This window comes from Salvelinus alpinus, chromosome 2 (assembly GCF_045679555.1).
Source record: "Salvelinus alpinus chromosome 2, SLU_Salpinus.1, whole genome shotgun sequence".
Classification (NCBI taxonomy): domain Eukaryota; kingdom Metazoa; phylum Chordata; class Actinopteri; order Salmoniformes; family Salmonidae; genus Salvelinus; species Salvelinus alpinus.
This window is the reverse complement of record NC_092087.1, coordinates 95131304-95147065: the sequence shown is the minus strand read 5'-3', so window position 1 is coordinate 95147065 and position 15762 is coordinate 95131304. Positions and strand designations below refer to the sequence as shown.

General features: G+C 44.8%; 1 protein-coding gene and 1 long non-coding RNA gene across 2 annotated transcripts in view; one reads left to right on the top strand and one right to left on the bottom strand.

Annotated features, from left to right (window-relative positions):
• Positions 1 to 213: 213 nt before the first annotated feature.
• Positions 214 to 755, bottom strand: LOC139551546 (uncharacterized). Its single transcript, XR_011670293.1, has 2 exons — positions 558 to 755; positions 214 to 323 (listed from the first exon to the last, which is right to left on the bottom strand). It is a non-coding gene; the product is annotated as an uncharacterized lncRNA (long non-coding RNA).
• Positions 756 to 896: 141 nt separating this feature from the next.
• LOC139545501 (uncharacterized) overlaps positions 897 to 15762 on the top strand; it is an 88203-nt gene continuing 73337 nt past the window's right edge. The window contains exons 1-5 of the mRNA XM_071353350.1: positions 897 to 1420; positions 2495 to 2583; positions 12675 to 12753; positions 12929 to 13208; positions 13622 to 13773. Of these exons, the coding sequence (XP_071209451.1) occupies positions 1406 to 1420; positions 2495 to 2583; positions 12675 to 12753; positions 12929 to 13208; positions 13622 to 13773 (615 nt within the window). The 5' untranslated portion in view covers positions 897 to 1405. The remainder of the gene's footprint in view (positions 1421 to 2494; positions 2584 to 12674; positions 12754 to 12928; positions 13209 to 13621; positions 13774 to 15762) is intronic.

The following is a 15762-nucleotide window of genomic DNA, read 5'->3' as shown; positions in this document are numbered from 1 at the left end:
GGGACCAACACTTTACATGTTGTATTTATATTTTTGTTCAGTGTATATTTACATTTTCCCGTCAATTCATATCCACCCCACAAACACGAAGTCATCAACTCACTTCATGCTACAAATGCAAACATTTACATTTATGCTATCATTAATTTCTACAATTGAACATGCTTGAAAACGGCTTGCTCAACCCGTGAAGGATGCAAAGGGACAACTCAATTCCTTTCCAGTGTTTTATTATGGTGTTGATGCCATTTGCTGAATATGTTGATTTGTTGAATAGAGTAGTTGAATGACAGAGGAATAAGGAATAGGAATAGGTTGATAACCTTAAACAGAGAATAAACATGCATTATTTTACACAAACAATGCATGACACAGCAACAAAGCATGGCTTTGAATAAAGTAAACGTTTAAACAATTTAATCTAGCACTTCTAGCAATTACTTCTGCAGTCAGAAAATATCCACAACAAAAGAAGTCACCACTCCTACCAGAGTTAAACATGTAAATTGTGCTAAGCACTGCATGCAACATAATAAATAATTCCAAACATTACATACCAGTTGCGTCTTTAGGGTTGAACAATGAGCTGTGTGTATGTTGAGGACCAAACATTTTATACCCATGCTTATCTGCCAGGTGCGCATGTAAAAGTAGTCCCTCCAGAAATCCTGGCTCAATTTTTTAGTTCCACCCGTGCCCTCTTGAGGCCTGGAGTTCTTTAAAGGAAGAGCTAACATTGTGCTCATGTTTTGAGTGTTCTGTTTTTTGACGCAACAATATCTATATCTCTCTCGCATTCCTCCCTCACAGCATCACATGCCCATGGCTCCTCCTCCTCTTCCTCTTCCTCCACCTCTTCCACCTCTTCCCATCATCACACATTACAGTGTAATGTCCCGCTGAACCACCAGGGGGCCCTAGAGATAGGGATAAGTGTCCTACATAGGGTTGCAAAATTGCTGAATATTTTAATAAATTCCCTCGTTTTCCCAAAATCCCTGTTGGAGGATTCCCTGAATCAGGAGGGTATACGCAGGAAACATATATATTGTATGCATTCTTCATATCTTAAATAAATCCTACAAAGCCAAGAGTCAAAATATTATTTTATTACAAATACAACCTGTGGTCCAACTGGAAACATAAAGAACAAGATCATATCAGAGATGTTATATCGACTTCGCAGCTCGATTAGAAAGGTTTAACCATGGTCTCTTGACTGACTCTCACACCTATTTTGGTTTGGTGTCAGTTTATCCACAAGAGGGCGACGCACTACTAGAGACCTATAGGTAGGATGTGTCATGGGATGGGCTGGGCTGCTCAAAACGAAAGGAAACGGTAGCGCTCTGCCACAAGGCTTCATTATTTTACAGTCGGCTGGCTGCGCCTGGAGTGTCTGAAAATGGACTCATCAAAAGTAAGACAATATAGTTTGGAAAGGAAACTTAGTATGTTGCTATTTTATCTGTAAACGTCCCTGAAAAGTTTGTTTATAGTTTGGAAAGGAAACTTAGTATGTTGCTATTTTATCTGTAAACGTCCCTGAAAAGTTTGTTTATAGTTTGGAAAGGAAACTTAGTATGTTGCTATTTTATCTGTAAACGACCCTGAAAAGTTTGTCGATACAGTTAAGTAGGCTACATTGTATCCGTTTCAAATTACCCATCTCATATGTATATGTATATACTGTACTCTATATCATCTACTGCATCTTGCCATCTTTATGTAATACATGTACCACTAGCCACTTTAAACTATGCCACTTTATGTTTACATACCCTACAGTACTCATCTCATATGTATATACCGTACTCTATACCATCTACTGCATCTTGCCTATGCCGTTCTGTACCATCACTCATTCATATATCTTTATGTACATATTCTTTATCCCTTTACACTTGTGTGTATAAGGTAGTAGTTGTGGAATTGTTAGGTTAGATTACTTGTTGTTATTACTGCATTGTCGGAACTAGAAGCACAAGCATTTCGCTACACTCGCATTAACATCTGCTAACCATGTGTATGTGACTAATAAAATTTGATTTGATTTGATTTGATTTGGAAATTTCACTTACAGCAACATGGAAGTGCGAGATTGACTCGATCAAAGTATCGGAAAAAGTGATTTACATGATTAAATGCAAGAAGATGTGATGTAATAGACATTTTATTGTAGGCCTATGAACTATATATTCTAATCTTGCTATGAATTCATAACGCAGTAATATCATATTAATTCATAGCTAGCACTTGGCACGTCATTCGAAGTAGCGAATAAAGCGGAAATCGTTTATGATTTACTTTGTAACGTTAACTGGTAAACTGTTGAGATTTCAATCAAGAGATGTTGTCAAGAGACATAGTGTTCTCAACAATGACTATCTCATCCATTAAGTTTTATTACACGCCTAGACCCTCAATGTGGTCCTCAATAGAAAATACTTCAGTCAAGACAGATTGTGTGTGGTGTGTGTGTGTGTGTGTGTAGGAGTTAGCTGCCTCTGAGAAGGAAAGGAAGCCAGCAGGGGAGGAGAGTGAAGAGCCTTCCAGCGAATTTCCCAGCACCTCTTCTGGAATGTGAGTGAACATAGAGGAAATTAGTCATGGGTGCGAATTATGGGGGAGCTCAAATAAACCGTCAGGGTTGGGTAGATTACTTTCTAAATATGATCCGTTACAGTTACAAGTTACCTGTCCAAAATGGTCATCAGTAACGTAACTTTCGGATTACCCAAACTCAGTAACGTAATCTGATTACATTCCGTTACTTTTAGATTACTTTCCCCTTAAGAGACATTAGAAGAAGACAAAAATGCATGTGACCAATTGAACGACATCTATTGCAGGATAAATCAATGTTAAAGTGTACATAGCTGGCCATATATGGATGTTACATTTGACTTTATGGGTTGGTTATGTAGGCTTCTTATAACCCATCACTTTCAACCCAATATAATAAAACTATTCAATTATATCTTTACATTAAAAACCAAAGTCCATCAGGATTCCAGTCATTCCAATAATGTTATACCCCTTGATGTTCAAGAATAGGACTTGGAAATATGGAAGTATAGATTAGCCAATTGTTTGATCTGAGCATGACCCCAAAACTAAGGACTTAGCCAGCCTACTCTGTTGTCTATGATATTGTTGTCATGGAGGACTGATTGGGCTCATTGATTTGAGTTGAAAAATAAATGCTGTTCTCATGGAATGGCATGTTTTACCAAGAGTGTGCAAAGCTGTCATCAAGGCAAAGGGTCGCTACTTTGAAGAATCTCAAATACAAAATATATTTTGATTTGTTCACTACATGATTCCTTCTGTGTTATTTCATAGTTTTGATGTCTTCACTATTATTCTACAATGTAGAAAATAGTCAAAATAAAGAAAAACCCTTGAATGAGTAGGTGTGACCAAACATTTGACTGGTACTGTATTTATAATTTATAAGTCCAAAAATGGATGTAGCAACTACAGATTGGCCCTTTAAGCCTATCAAAAGTTTTAGCAAAAAAAGTCCAACTTTTATTCCATAGGCTGGGATCCGCACTATGCAGCTGTTGCAAGAGTGTATTTTTCAGCTTGAACTTCTTGAATTCAACCATTATTGGGTTCAAATACACATTTAGATTTGTGAACATCCATCCACAACAACCACAATCCATAAGGTAAATGAGAGAGCAGCAGTGTGATTCACATCCATGCGCTATGTAGATCAATATTAAGTGATATCCGTATCGCCGTCATCCTTACCTCGCAGCGTTTATTCAAGTTTGATACTGACAGCAGTCGCACCATTGGAAGACGTAGCTTGGACTGTAGCCTACAAAAACCTATTCCTGCTCTTTTCCCGCGATCCATTAATGACAGTTTAATTTGTCATTATTAATAATTTAACAATTGAATTAGAACATTGAATTTAAATAATGTAATAATCCTCTATCTTGATCTCTGAAAATACACTGTCAGTGTAACTATGCCTACATAATATTGAATTATGTTTCACTGTGAAAACAGTTGTCATGGGCACACAAAAACAAAATAATGTCTTCAATTCTTAATAATGACAAATAAAACTGTCAAATGTAATTAATGTAAGGAAAGAAAGGTAGTGTTTTATGTCACATGATCTGTGAAGACTCCAAACATTCATGAATTATGGACAACTCATGAACTAGGGTGTAAACATGTTTTGATTCAACTCATGTATTATGTTGAATGTAGGCTACCTGTTCTGCGTGTGTTGATGTGTGTAAAATTGCCTCGTCTGAGAGTGTAGGCTACCAGCAGTGGTGTAGGTCTAGTGGAGGGTAAACACAGTTGACCCACCTTTTTCAGATAAATGCATTGAAAGTATTAGGAGCGTTACTCTTTTCACTGCGACCGGCTATCAGAGTTTACCCATTGTAACGGCTTTCTTCCAGAGGTGAAGGAGAGGACCAAAATGCAGCGCGGTTATTGTTCAACATGTTTAATAATAATATAAACTGTGAACATTAACAAATAACAAAATAACAAACGTGAAAGCCGAGACAGTCCTATCTGGTGCAGAGTACAGACACAGAGACAGGAAACAACCACCCACCACAAACCATGTGAAAACACCTACCTTAATATGATTCTCAATCAGAGGAGATGAAAACCACCTGCCTCTAATTGAGAACCATATCAGGTACCCATTAACCAACATAGAAACAGAAAACATAGACTGCCCACCCACACTCACGTCCTGACCAACTAACACATAAAAACTAACAGAAAACAGGTCAGGAACGTGACATAACCCCCCCCCTTAAGGTGCGAACTCCGGGCGCACCAGCACAAAGTCCAGGGGAGGGTCTGGGTGGGCATCTGACCACGGTGGTGGCTCAGGCTCTGGGCGAGGTCCCCACCCCACCATAGTCAATCCCAGCTTACGTTTCCCCCTTAGAATGACCACCCTCCTATTACACCCACTTACTTTAACGAGTAACCTCAAGATAAGGGGCAGCACCGGGATAAGGTAGCTCATGACAGAGAGGTAGCTCATGACAGAGAGGTAGCTCATGACAGAGAGGTAGCTCATGACAGAGAGGTAGCTCATGACAGAGAGGTAGCTCATGACAGAGAGGTAGGTCAGGATAAAGAGGTAGCTCAGGACAGAGAGACAGCTCCGGACTGAGGGGCAGTTCTGGATAAATAGCAGCTCTGGGCTGAGGGGCAGCTCATGGCTGGCTGACGGCTCTGGACGCTCATGGCTAGCTGACGGCTCTGGACGCTCATGGCTGGCTGACGGCTCTGGACGCTCATGGCTGGCTGACGGCTCTGGACGCTCATGGCTGGCTGACGGCTCTGGACGCTCATGGCTGGCTGACGGCTCTGGACGCTCATGGCTGGCTGACGGCTCTGGACGCTCATGGCTGGCTGACGGCTCTGGACGCTCATGGCTGGCTGACGGCTCTGGACGCTCATGGCTGGCTGACGGCTCTGGACGCTCATGGCTGGCTGACGGCTCTGGACGCTCATGGCTGGCTGACGGCTCTGGACGCTCATGGCTGGCTGACGGCTCTGGACGCTCATGGCTTGCTGACGGCTCTAGCTGCTCCTGTCTGGTTGGCGGCTCTGGCAGATCCTGTCTGGTTGGCGGCTCTGGCAGATCCTGTCTGGTTGGCGGCTCTGGCAGATCCTGTCTGGTTGGCGGCTCTGGCAGATCCTGTCTGGTTGGCGGCTCTGGCAGATCCTGTCTGGTTGGCGGCTCTGGCAGATCCTGTCTGGTTGGCGGCTCTGGCAGATCCTGTCTGGTTGGCTGCTCTGGCAGATCCTGTCTGGTTGGCGGCTCTGGCAGATCCTGACTGACGAATGGCTCTAGCGGCTCCTGACTGACGAACGGCTCTGACGGCTCGGGACAGACGGGCGGCTCTAATGGCTCAGGACAGACAGATGGCTCAGACGGCACTGGGCAGACGGATGGCTCAGATGGCGCTGTGGAGACAGATGGCTCAGATGGCGCTGTGGAGACGGATGGCTCAGATGGCGCTGGGGAGACGGATGGCTCAGATGGCGCTGGGGAGACGGATGGCTCAGATGGCGCTGGGGAGACGGATGGCTCAGATGGCGCTGGGGAGACGGATGGCTCAGATGGCGCTGGGGAGACGGATGGCTCAGATGGCGCTGGGGAGACGGATGGCTCAGGCCGGATGAGGCGCACTGTAGGCCTGGTGCGTGGTGCCGGAACTGGAGGCACCGGGCTAAGGACACGCAACTTCAGGCTAGTGCGGGGAGCAGGGACAGGGCACACTGGATTCTCAAAACGTACTATGGGCCTGGTGCGTGGTACCGGCACTGGTGGCACCGGGCTGAGGGCACGCACATCAGGGCGAGTACGGGGAGAAGGAACAGTGTGTACAGGGCTCTGGAGACGCACATGAGGCTTGGTGCGTGGTGCCGGAACTGGAGGCACTGGGCTGGAGACACGCACCATAGGAAGAGTGCGTGGAGGAGGAACAGGGCTCTGGAAACGCACTGGAAGCCTGGTGCGTGGTGTAGGCACTGGTGGTACTAGGCTGGGGCGGGAAGGTGGCGCCGGAAATACCGGACCGTGCAGGCGTACTGGCTCCCTTGAGCACCGAGCCTGCCCAACCTTACCTGGTTGAATACTCCCCGTCGCCCGACCAGTGCGGGGAGGTGGAATAACCCGCACCGGGCTATGTAGGCGAACCGGGGACACCATGCGTAAGGCTGGTGCCATGTAAGCCGGCCCAAGGAGACGCACTGGTGGCCAGATATGTAGAGCCGGCTTCATGGCACTTGGCTCAATGCTCAATCTAGCCCTACCAGTGCGGGGAGGTGGAATAACCCGCACCGGGCTATGCACACGTACAGGAGACACCGTGCGCTCTACTGCGTAACACGGTGTCTGCCCGTACTCCCGCTCTCCACGGTAAGCATGGGAAGTGGGCGCAGGTCTCCTACCTGCCCTTGGCCCACTACCTCTTAGCTCCCCCCCCAAGAAATTTTTGGGGTTTCTTCTCGGGCTTCCTTGCTAGCCGCATACCTTCATAACTGCGGTTCCGCTCTCCGGTTGCCTCCGCTCTCCTAATCGCCTCCAGCTGTTCCCATGGAAGGCGATCTCTTCCAGCTCGGATCTCCTCCCATGTGTAGCAACCCTTGCCGTCCAATACATCCTCCCATGTCCACGAGTCCTGGTTACTTGTCCGCTGTTCAAACTCACGCTGCTTGGTTCTGGTATGGTGGGTGGTTCTGTAACGGCTTTCTTCCAGGGGTGAAGGAGAGGACCAAAATGCAGCGCGGTTATTGTTCAACATGTTTAATAATAATATAAACTGTGAACATTAACAAATAACAAAATAACAAACGTGAAAGCCCGAGACAGTCCTATCTGGTGCAGAGTACAGACACAGAGACAGGAAACAACCACCCACCACAAACAATGTGACAACACCTACCTTAATATGATTCTCAATCAGAGGAGATGAAAACCACCTGCCTCTAATTGAGAACCATATTAGGTACCCATTAACCAACATAGAAACAGAAAACATAGACTGCCCACCCAAACTCACGTCCTGACCAACTAACACATAAAAACTAACAGAAAACAGGTCAGGAACGTGACACCCATCTATTTTCTTACCACTACATCACCGGTTACTGGTCGGCCTATTAGAAGTTCATGGTAATACACATTGTAGTCTAGTCTAGTAAATTGACAGCGTGTGTGTTAGGGTGACGATCCAGTTGTTCCTGGGACAGTTTCAGTCCCACTTCAGATTTCCCCCCAAAAAAGCACATTTGTCATCAAGAAGCATCAATTAATGGCAGTCGCTGCATGTCATTATTCACTCTTTATGGTGTTTTATAACAGATGTCTAGTTTTATTCATCACATGGTGTCAGTATACATGCAGTCCACTGTTTAGATGGTGTCAGTATACATGCAGTCCACTGTTTAGATGGTGCCAGTATACATGCAGTCCACTGTTTAGATGGTGTCAGTATACATGCAGTCCACTGTTTAGATGGTGTCAGTATACATGCAGTCCACTGTTTAGATGGTGTCAGTATACATGCAGTCCACTGTTTAGATGGTGTCAGTATACATGCAGTCCACTGTTTAGATGGTGTCAGTATACATGCAGTCCACTGTTTAGATGGTGTCAGTATACATGCAGTCCACTGTTTAGATGGTGTCAGTATACATGCAGTCCACTGTTTAGATGGTGCCAGTATACATGCAGTCCACTGTTTAGATGGTGCCAGTATACATGCAGTCCACTGTTTAGATGGTGCCAGTATACATGCAGTCCACTGTTTAGATGGTGTCAGTATACATGCAGTCCACTGTTTAGATGGTGTCAGTATACATGCAGTCCACTGTTTAGATGGTGTCAGTATACATGCAGTCCGCTGTTTAGATGGTGTCAGTATACATGCAGTCCACTGTTTAGATGGTGTCAGTATACATGCAGTCCACTGTTTAGATGGTGTCAGTATACATGCAGTCCACTGTTTAGATGGTGTCAGTATACATGCAGTCCACTGTTTAGATGGTGCCAGTATACATGCAGTCCACTGTTTAGATGGTGCCAGTATACATGCAATCCACTGTTTAGATGGTGTCAGTATACATGCAGTCCACTGTTTAGATGGTGTCAGTATACATGCAGTCCACTGTTTAGATGGTGTCAGTATACATGCAGTCCACTGTTTAGATGGTGTCAGTATACATGCAGTCCACTGTTTAGATGGTGTCAGTATACATGCAGTCCACTGTTTAGATGGTGTCAGTATACATGCAGTCTACTGTTTAGATGGTGCCAGTATACATGCAGTCTACTGTTTAGATGGTGCCAGTATACATGCAGTCCACTGTTTAGATGGTGTCAGTATACATGCAGTCCACTGTTTAGATGGTGTCAGTATACATGCAGTCCACTGTTTAGATGGTGCCAGTATACATGCAGTCCACTGTTTGGATGGTGTCAGTATACATGCAGTCCACTGTTTAGATGGTGTCAGTATACATGCAGTCCACTGTTTAGATGGTGCCAGGAAACATGCAGTCCACTGTTTAGATGGTGCCAGTATACATGCAGTCCACTGTTTAGATGGTGTCAGTATACATGCAGTCCGCTGTTTAGATGGTGCCAGTATACATGCAGTCCACTGTTTAGATGGTGTCAGTATACATGCAGTCCACTGTTTAGATGGTGCCAGTATACATGCAGTCCACTGTTTAGATGGTGCCAGTAAACATGCAGTCTACTGTTTAGATGGTGCCAGTATACATGCAGTCCACTGTTTAGATGGTGTCAGTATACATGCAGTCCACTGTTTAGATGGTGTCAGTATACATGCAGTCCACTGTTTAGAGGGTGCCAGTATACATGCAGTCCACTGTTTAGATGGTGTCAGTATACATGCAGTCCACTGTTTAGATGGTGTCAGTATACATGCAGTCCACTGTTTAGATGGTGTCAGTATACATGCAGTCCACTGTTTAGATGGTGCCAGTATACATGCAGTCCACTGTTTAGATGGTGTCAGTATACATGCAGTCCACTGTTTAGATGGTGTCAGTATACATGCAGTCCACTGTTTAGATGGTGTCAGTATACATGCAGTCCACTGTTTAGATGGTGCCAGTATACATGCAGTCCACTGTTTAGATGGTGCCAGTATACATGCAGTCCACTGTTTAGATGGTGTCAGTATACATGCAGTCCACTGTTTAGATGGTGCCAGTATACATGCAGTCCACTGTTTAGATGGTGTCAGTATACATGCAGTCCACTGTTTAGATGGTGTCAGTATACATGCAGTCCACTGTTTAGATGGTGTCAGTATACATGCAGTCCACTGTTTAAATGGTGTAATTATTTAGGAGTGGATCAACATGTTACAGGGAGCCTACTTTTAGAAGGGATTTGTTTGACAATCAGATGAAAGCATCATGACTGGTTGTGTTCATGCCACGTTAAAAAGGTCATAAATTAAATGACATTTTTATCATTAATCATAATAGAGACCCCCCAGGTGTAATTCACATTCTGTATTAGTCTGTTCTCTACCTGTAACCGCAGCCTTCCACCTCTTCGTCTGAAGAGTCCTCTTTTCACCTCTCTGGTGAAACGAGCACAAAGACAGGAAACAACCACCCACAAACCCCAACACAAAACAAGCCACCTAAATATGATTCCCAATCAGAGACAACACAAAACACCTGCCTCTGATTGAGAACCATATTCGGCCAAACATAGAAACAGACAAACTAGACACACAACATAGAATGCCCACCCAGCTCATGTCCTGACCAACACTAAAACAAGTAAAACACACAAGAACTATGGTCAGAACGTGACACTACCGGTAAAGAAGAGGACTGGACACCTCTCAGAGCCTGGTTCCTCTCTAGGTTTCTTCCCAGTCACTGTGCTTCTGCCTCTGTATTGCCTGCTGCTTGGGGTTTTGGGCTGGGTTTCTGTATAGCTCTTTGTGACATCAGTTGATATAAAAAGGATGTATAAAATACATTTGATTTATTTGCTATAGATACTGGTAACATTGAATATCTGAGTCTACTGGTCTGGTGCTGGAGAGATAATCAACTTTAAAAGTGGTGAATTGACCCTCTAACATCTCTTCTATACCTCTATTGCATCATCCTCATGAACTGAGTGAAATGAATGTAGAAGTGAAGTGACCACAGCATGTGGTGGTGGTGTAGGGGAACAGAACAGTGTAGTGACCACAGCATGTGGTGGTGGTGTAGGGGAACAGAACAGTGTAGTGACCACAGCATGTAGTGGTGGTGTAGGGGAACAGAACAGTGTAGTGACCACAGCATGTGGTGGTGGTGTAGGGGAACAGAACAGTGTAGTGACCACAGCATGTGGTGGTGGTGTAGGGGAACAGAACAGTGTAGTGACCACAGCATGTAGTGGTGGTGTAGGGGAACAGAACAGTGTAGTGACCACAGCATGTAGTGTTGGTGTAGGGGAACAGAACAGTGTAGTGACCACAGCATGTGGTGGTGGTGTAGGGGAACAGAACAGTGTAGTGACCACAGCATGTAGTGGTGGTGTAGGGGAACAGAACAGTGTAGTGACCACAGCATGTAGGGGAACAGAACAGTGTAGTGACCACAGCATGTGGTGGTGGTGTAGGGGAACAGAACAGTGTAGTGACCACAGCATGTGGTGGTGGTGTAGGGGAACAGAACAGTGTAGTGACCACAGCATGTAGTGGTGGTGTAGGGGAACAGAACAGTGTAGTGACCACAGCATGTAGTGTTGGTGTAGGGGAACAGAACAGTGTAGTGACCACAGCATGTGGTGGTGGTGTAGGGGAACAGAACAGTGTAGTGACCACAGCATGTAGTGGTGGTGTAGGGGAACAGAACAGTGTAGTGACCACAGCATGTAGGGGAACAGAACAGTGTAGTGACCACAGCATGTGGTGGTGGTGTAGGGGAACAGAACAGTGTAGTGACCACAGCATGTGGTGGTGGTGTAGGGGAACAGAACAGTGTAGTGACCACAGCATGTGGTGGTGGTGTAGGGGAACAGAACAGTGTAGTGACCCCAGCATGTGGTGGTGGTGTAGGGGAACAGAACAGTGTAGTGACCACAGCATGTGGTGGTGGTGTAGGGGAACAGAACAGTGTAGTGACCACAGCATGTGGTGGTGGTGTAGGGGAACAGAACAGTGTAGTGACCACAGCATGTGGTGGTGGTGTAGGGGACCAGAACAGTGTAGTGACCACAGCATGTGGTGGTGGTGTAGGGGAACAGAACAGTGTAGTGACCACAGCATGTGGTGGTGGTGTAGGGAACAGAACAGTGTGGTGACCACAGCATGTGGTGGTGGTGTAGGGGAACAGAACAGTGTAGTGACCACAGCATGTGGTGGTGGTGTAGGGGAACAGAACAGTGTAGTGACCACAGCATGTGGTGGTGGTGTAGGGAACAGAACAGTGTAGTGACCACAGCATGTGGTGGTGGTGTAGGGGAACAGAGCAGTGTAGTGACCACAGCATGTGGTGGTGGTGTAGGGGAACAGAACAGTGTAGTGACCACAGCATGTGGTGGTGGTGTAGGGGAACAGAACAGTGTAGTGACCACAGCATGTGATGGTGGTGTAGGGGAACAGAACAGTGTAGTGACCACAGCATGTGGTGGTGGTGTAGGGGAACAGAACAGTGTAGTGACCACAGCATGTGGTGGTGGTGTAGGGAACAGAACAGTGTAGTGACCACAGCATGTGGTGGTGTAGGGGACCAGAACAGTGTAGTGACCACAGCATGTGGTGGTGTAGGGGAACAGAACAGTGTAGTGACCACAGCATGTGGTGGTGGTGTAGGGGAACAGAACAGTGTAGTGACCACAGCATGTAGTGGTGGTGTAGGGGAACAGAACAGTGTAGTGACCACAGCATGTGGTGGTGGTGTAGGGGAACAGAACAGTGTAGTGACCACAGCATGTGGTGGTGGTGTAGGGGAACAGAACAGTGTAGTGACCACAGCATGTGGTGGTGGTGTAGGGAACAGAACAGTGTAGTGACCACAGCATGTGGTGGTGGTGTAGGGGAACAGAACAGTGTAGTGACCACAGCATGTGGTGGTGGTGTAGGGGAACAGAACAGTGTGTGACTGTTTCCTGTGTCCAGGTTGACCCCGTCTGGAGAGAAGCGTCGCCGTCTGGAGACTGAGATCTCTAGGCTGAAGAAGGAGATGAGGTTCATGAAGGTAACACTAGAGGTCATGTCTGAGAGGTCAAATGTCATCATGAACAAACCACATTTTTATTTTATTGATTTTATTTAAACTGTTGGTTTAAGAGCTGTTGTAATTACATATTCATGTTCTTTATTTTATTTCAGTAGTCAGTATTTCTATTCTCTTATCATCTTTGTTATTTTAGAGACCCTTGATGTTGGATGTTCCAGCTCTGCTGCTGACCACTCTGGAGGAGCTCACTGAAGAACAGCTGAAGACATTTCAGTCTCACCTGACTAGTGGCCAGCTGTTTGGCTTTCCTCCCATTCCAGAGAGACAGCTGGAGAACACTGACAGACAGGACACAGTGGATCATATGGTGAAGAGATACGGCCCTGAGAGAGCTGTGGAGATCACACTCTGGATCCTGAGGGAGATGAAGCTGGATGATCTGGCAGAGAATTTACAGAGAGATTACACTAGAGGTAACATAACCAGAATGTACATCAATCTATACATCACCATCACAGTTCAGTGTAGGTCTAACCAGAAAGAACATTCAACTGACTTCATAATAACATTCAGCAGACCCCTCTTTTATAATGTGTATTCATGATGTATCCAGGTGACCCTATTATGATTAAACAACAATCCAACATTCATTACATTCCATACATACAATCACCAATACAGTAGTGAAGATTTCACAAACAGATGAGACTTTCTAATCATGACTGTATATCTCTTCCTGAGCTTCCTAATCTGGAAGATGAACCAGAATGATCTATCAGAGAAATTAGAGATCAGAGAAGTAGGATTGTAGACAAGGACCCTAACTGACTCTCTGTCCCCCTTCCCAACTTCCCCTCTGTTTCCCATGTTTCTCCCTCTTTCTCAGGTATTCCCACTGCCTCATACAAGTCCTCTTTCCAACTCAGGCCCAAATCCTCCTTCGACGACGCCCTTCTCTCCAGCTCCTTCCTCTCCCTTGACTCGTCTCAAACGTTGTCGTTAACTTCTGCTGGTAGTTCAGGACAGCTCAGCTCACAGGTAAGAGGACGGTTAGAGAAGTGTAGGACCACTTTTACCCTCATATGTTAAACACCTGTACTCACTGTCATAGTCAGTTCTACAGTTCTACCCTCATATGTTACATCACCTGTACTCACTGTCATAGTCAGTTCTACAGTTCTACCCCCATATGTTACATCACCTGTACTCACTGTTATAGTCAGTTCTACCCTCATATGTTAAAACACCTGTACTCACTGTCATAGTCAGTTCTACCCTCATATGTTACATCACCTGTTCTCACTGTTATAGTCAGTTCTACAGTTCTACCCTCATATGTTACATCACCTGTACTCACTGTCATAGTCAGTTCTACCCTCATATGTTACATCACCTGTACTCACTGTTATAGTCAGTTCTACAGTTCTACCCTCATATGTTAAAACACCTGTACTCACTGTCATAGTCAGTTCTACCCTCATATGTTACATCACCTGTACTCACTGTCATAGTCAGTTCTACCCTCATATGTTAAAACACCTGTACTCACTGTCATAGTCAGTTCTACAGTTCTACCCTCATATGTTACATCACCTGTACTCACTGTCATAGTCAGTTCTACAGTTCTACCCTCATATGTTACATCACCTGTACTCACTGTCATAGTCAGTTCTACCCTCATATGTTAAAACACCTGTACTCACTGTCATAGTCAGTTCTACCCTCATATGTTACATCACCTGTACTCACTGTTATAGTCAGTTCTACAGTTCTACCCTCATATGTTAAAACACCTGTACTCACTGTCATAGTCAGTTCTACCCTCATATGTTACATCACCTGTACTCACTGTTATAGTCAGTTCTACAGTTCTACCCTCATATGTTAAAACACCTGTACTCACTGTCATAGTCAGTTCTACAGTTCTACCCTCATATGTTAAAGCACCTGTACTCACTGTCATAGTCAGTTCTACCCTCATATGTTAAAACACCTGTACTCACTGTCATAGTCAGTTCTACCCTCATATGTTAAAACACCTGTACTCACTGTCATAGTCAGTTCTACCCTCATATGTTAAACACCTGTACTCACTGTCATAGTCAGTTCTACCCTCATATGTTAAAACACCTGTACTCACTGTCATAGTCAGTTCTACCCTCATATGTTAAACACCTGTACTCACTGTCATACTCAGTTCTACCCTCCTATGTTAAACACCTGTACTCACTGTTATAGTCAGTTCTACCCTCATATGTTAAAACACCTGTACTCACTGTCATAGTCAGTTCTACCCTCATATGTTAAAACACCTGTACTCACTGTCATAGTCAGTTCTACCCTCATATGTTAAAACACCTGTACTCACTGTCATAGTCAGTTCTACCCTCATATGTTAAAACACCTGTACTCACTGTCATAGTCAGTTCTACCCTCATATGTTAAAACACCTGTACTCACTGTCATAGTCAGTTCTACCCTCATATGTTAAACACCTGTACTCACTGTCATAGTCAGTTCTACCCTCATATGTTAAAACACCTGTACTCACTGTCATAGTCAGTTCTACAGTTCTACCCTCATATGTTAAAGCACCTGTACTCACTGTCATAGTCAGTTCTACCCTCATATGTTAAAACACCTGTACTCACTGTCATAGTCAGTTCTACCCTCATATGTTAAAACACCTGTACTCACTGTCATAGTCAGTTCTACCCTCATATGTTAAACACCTGTACTCACTGTCATAGTCAGTTCTACCCTCATATGTTAAAACACCTGTACTCACTGTCATAGTCAGTTCTACCCTCATATGTTAAACACCTGTACTCACTGTCATACTCAGTTCTACCCTCATATGTTAAACACCTGTACTCACTGTTATAGTCAGTTCTACCCTCATATGTTAAAACACCTGTACTCACTGTCATAGTCAGTTCTACCCTCATATGTTAAAACACCTGTACTCACTGTCATAGTCAGTTCTACCCTCATATGTTAAAACACCTGTACTCACTGTCATAGTCA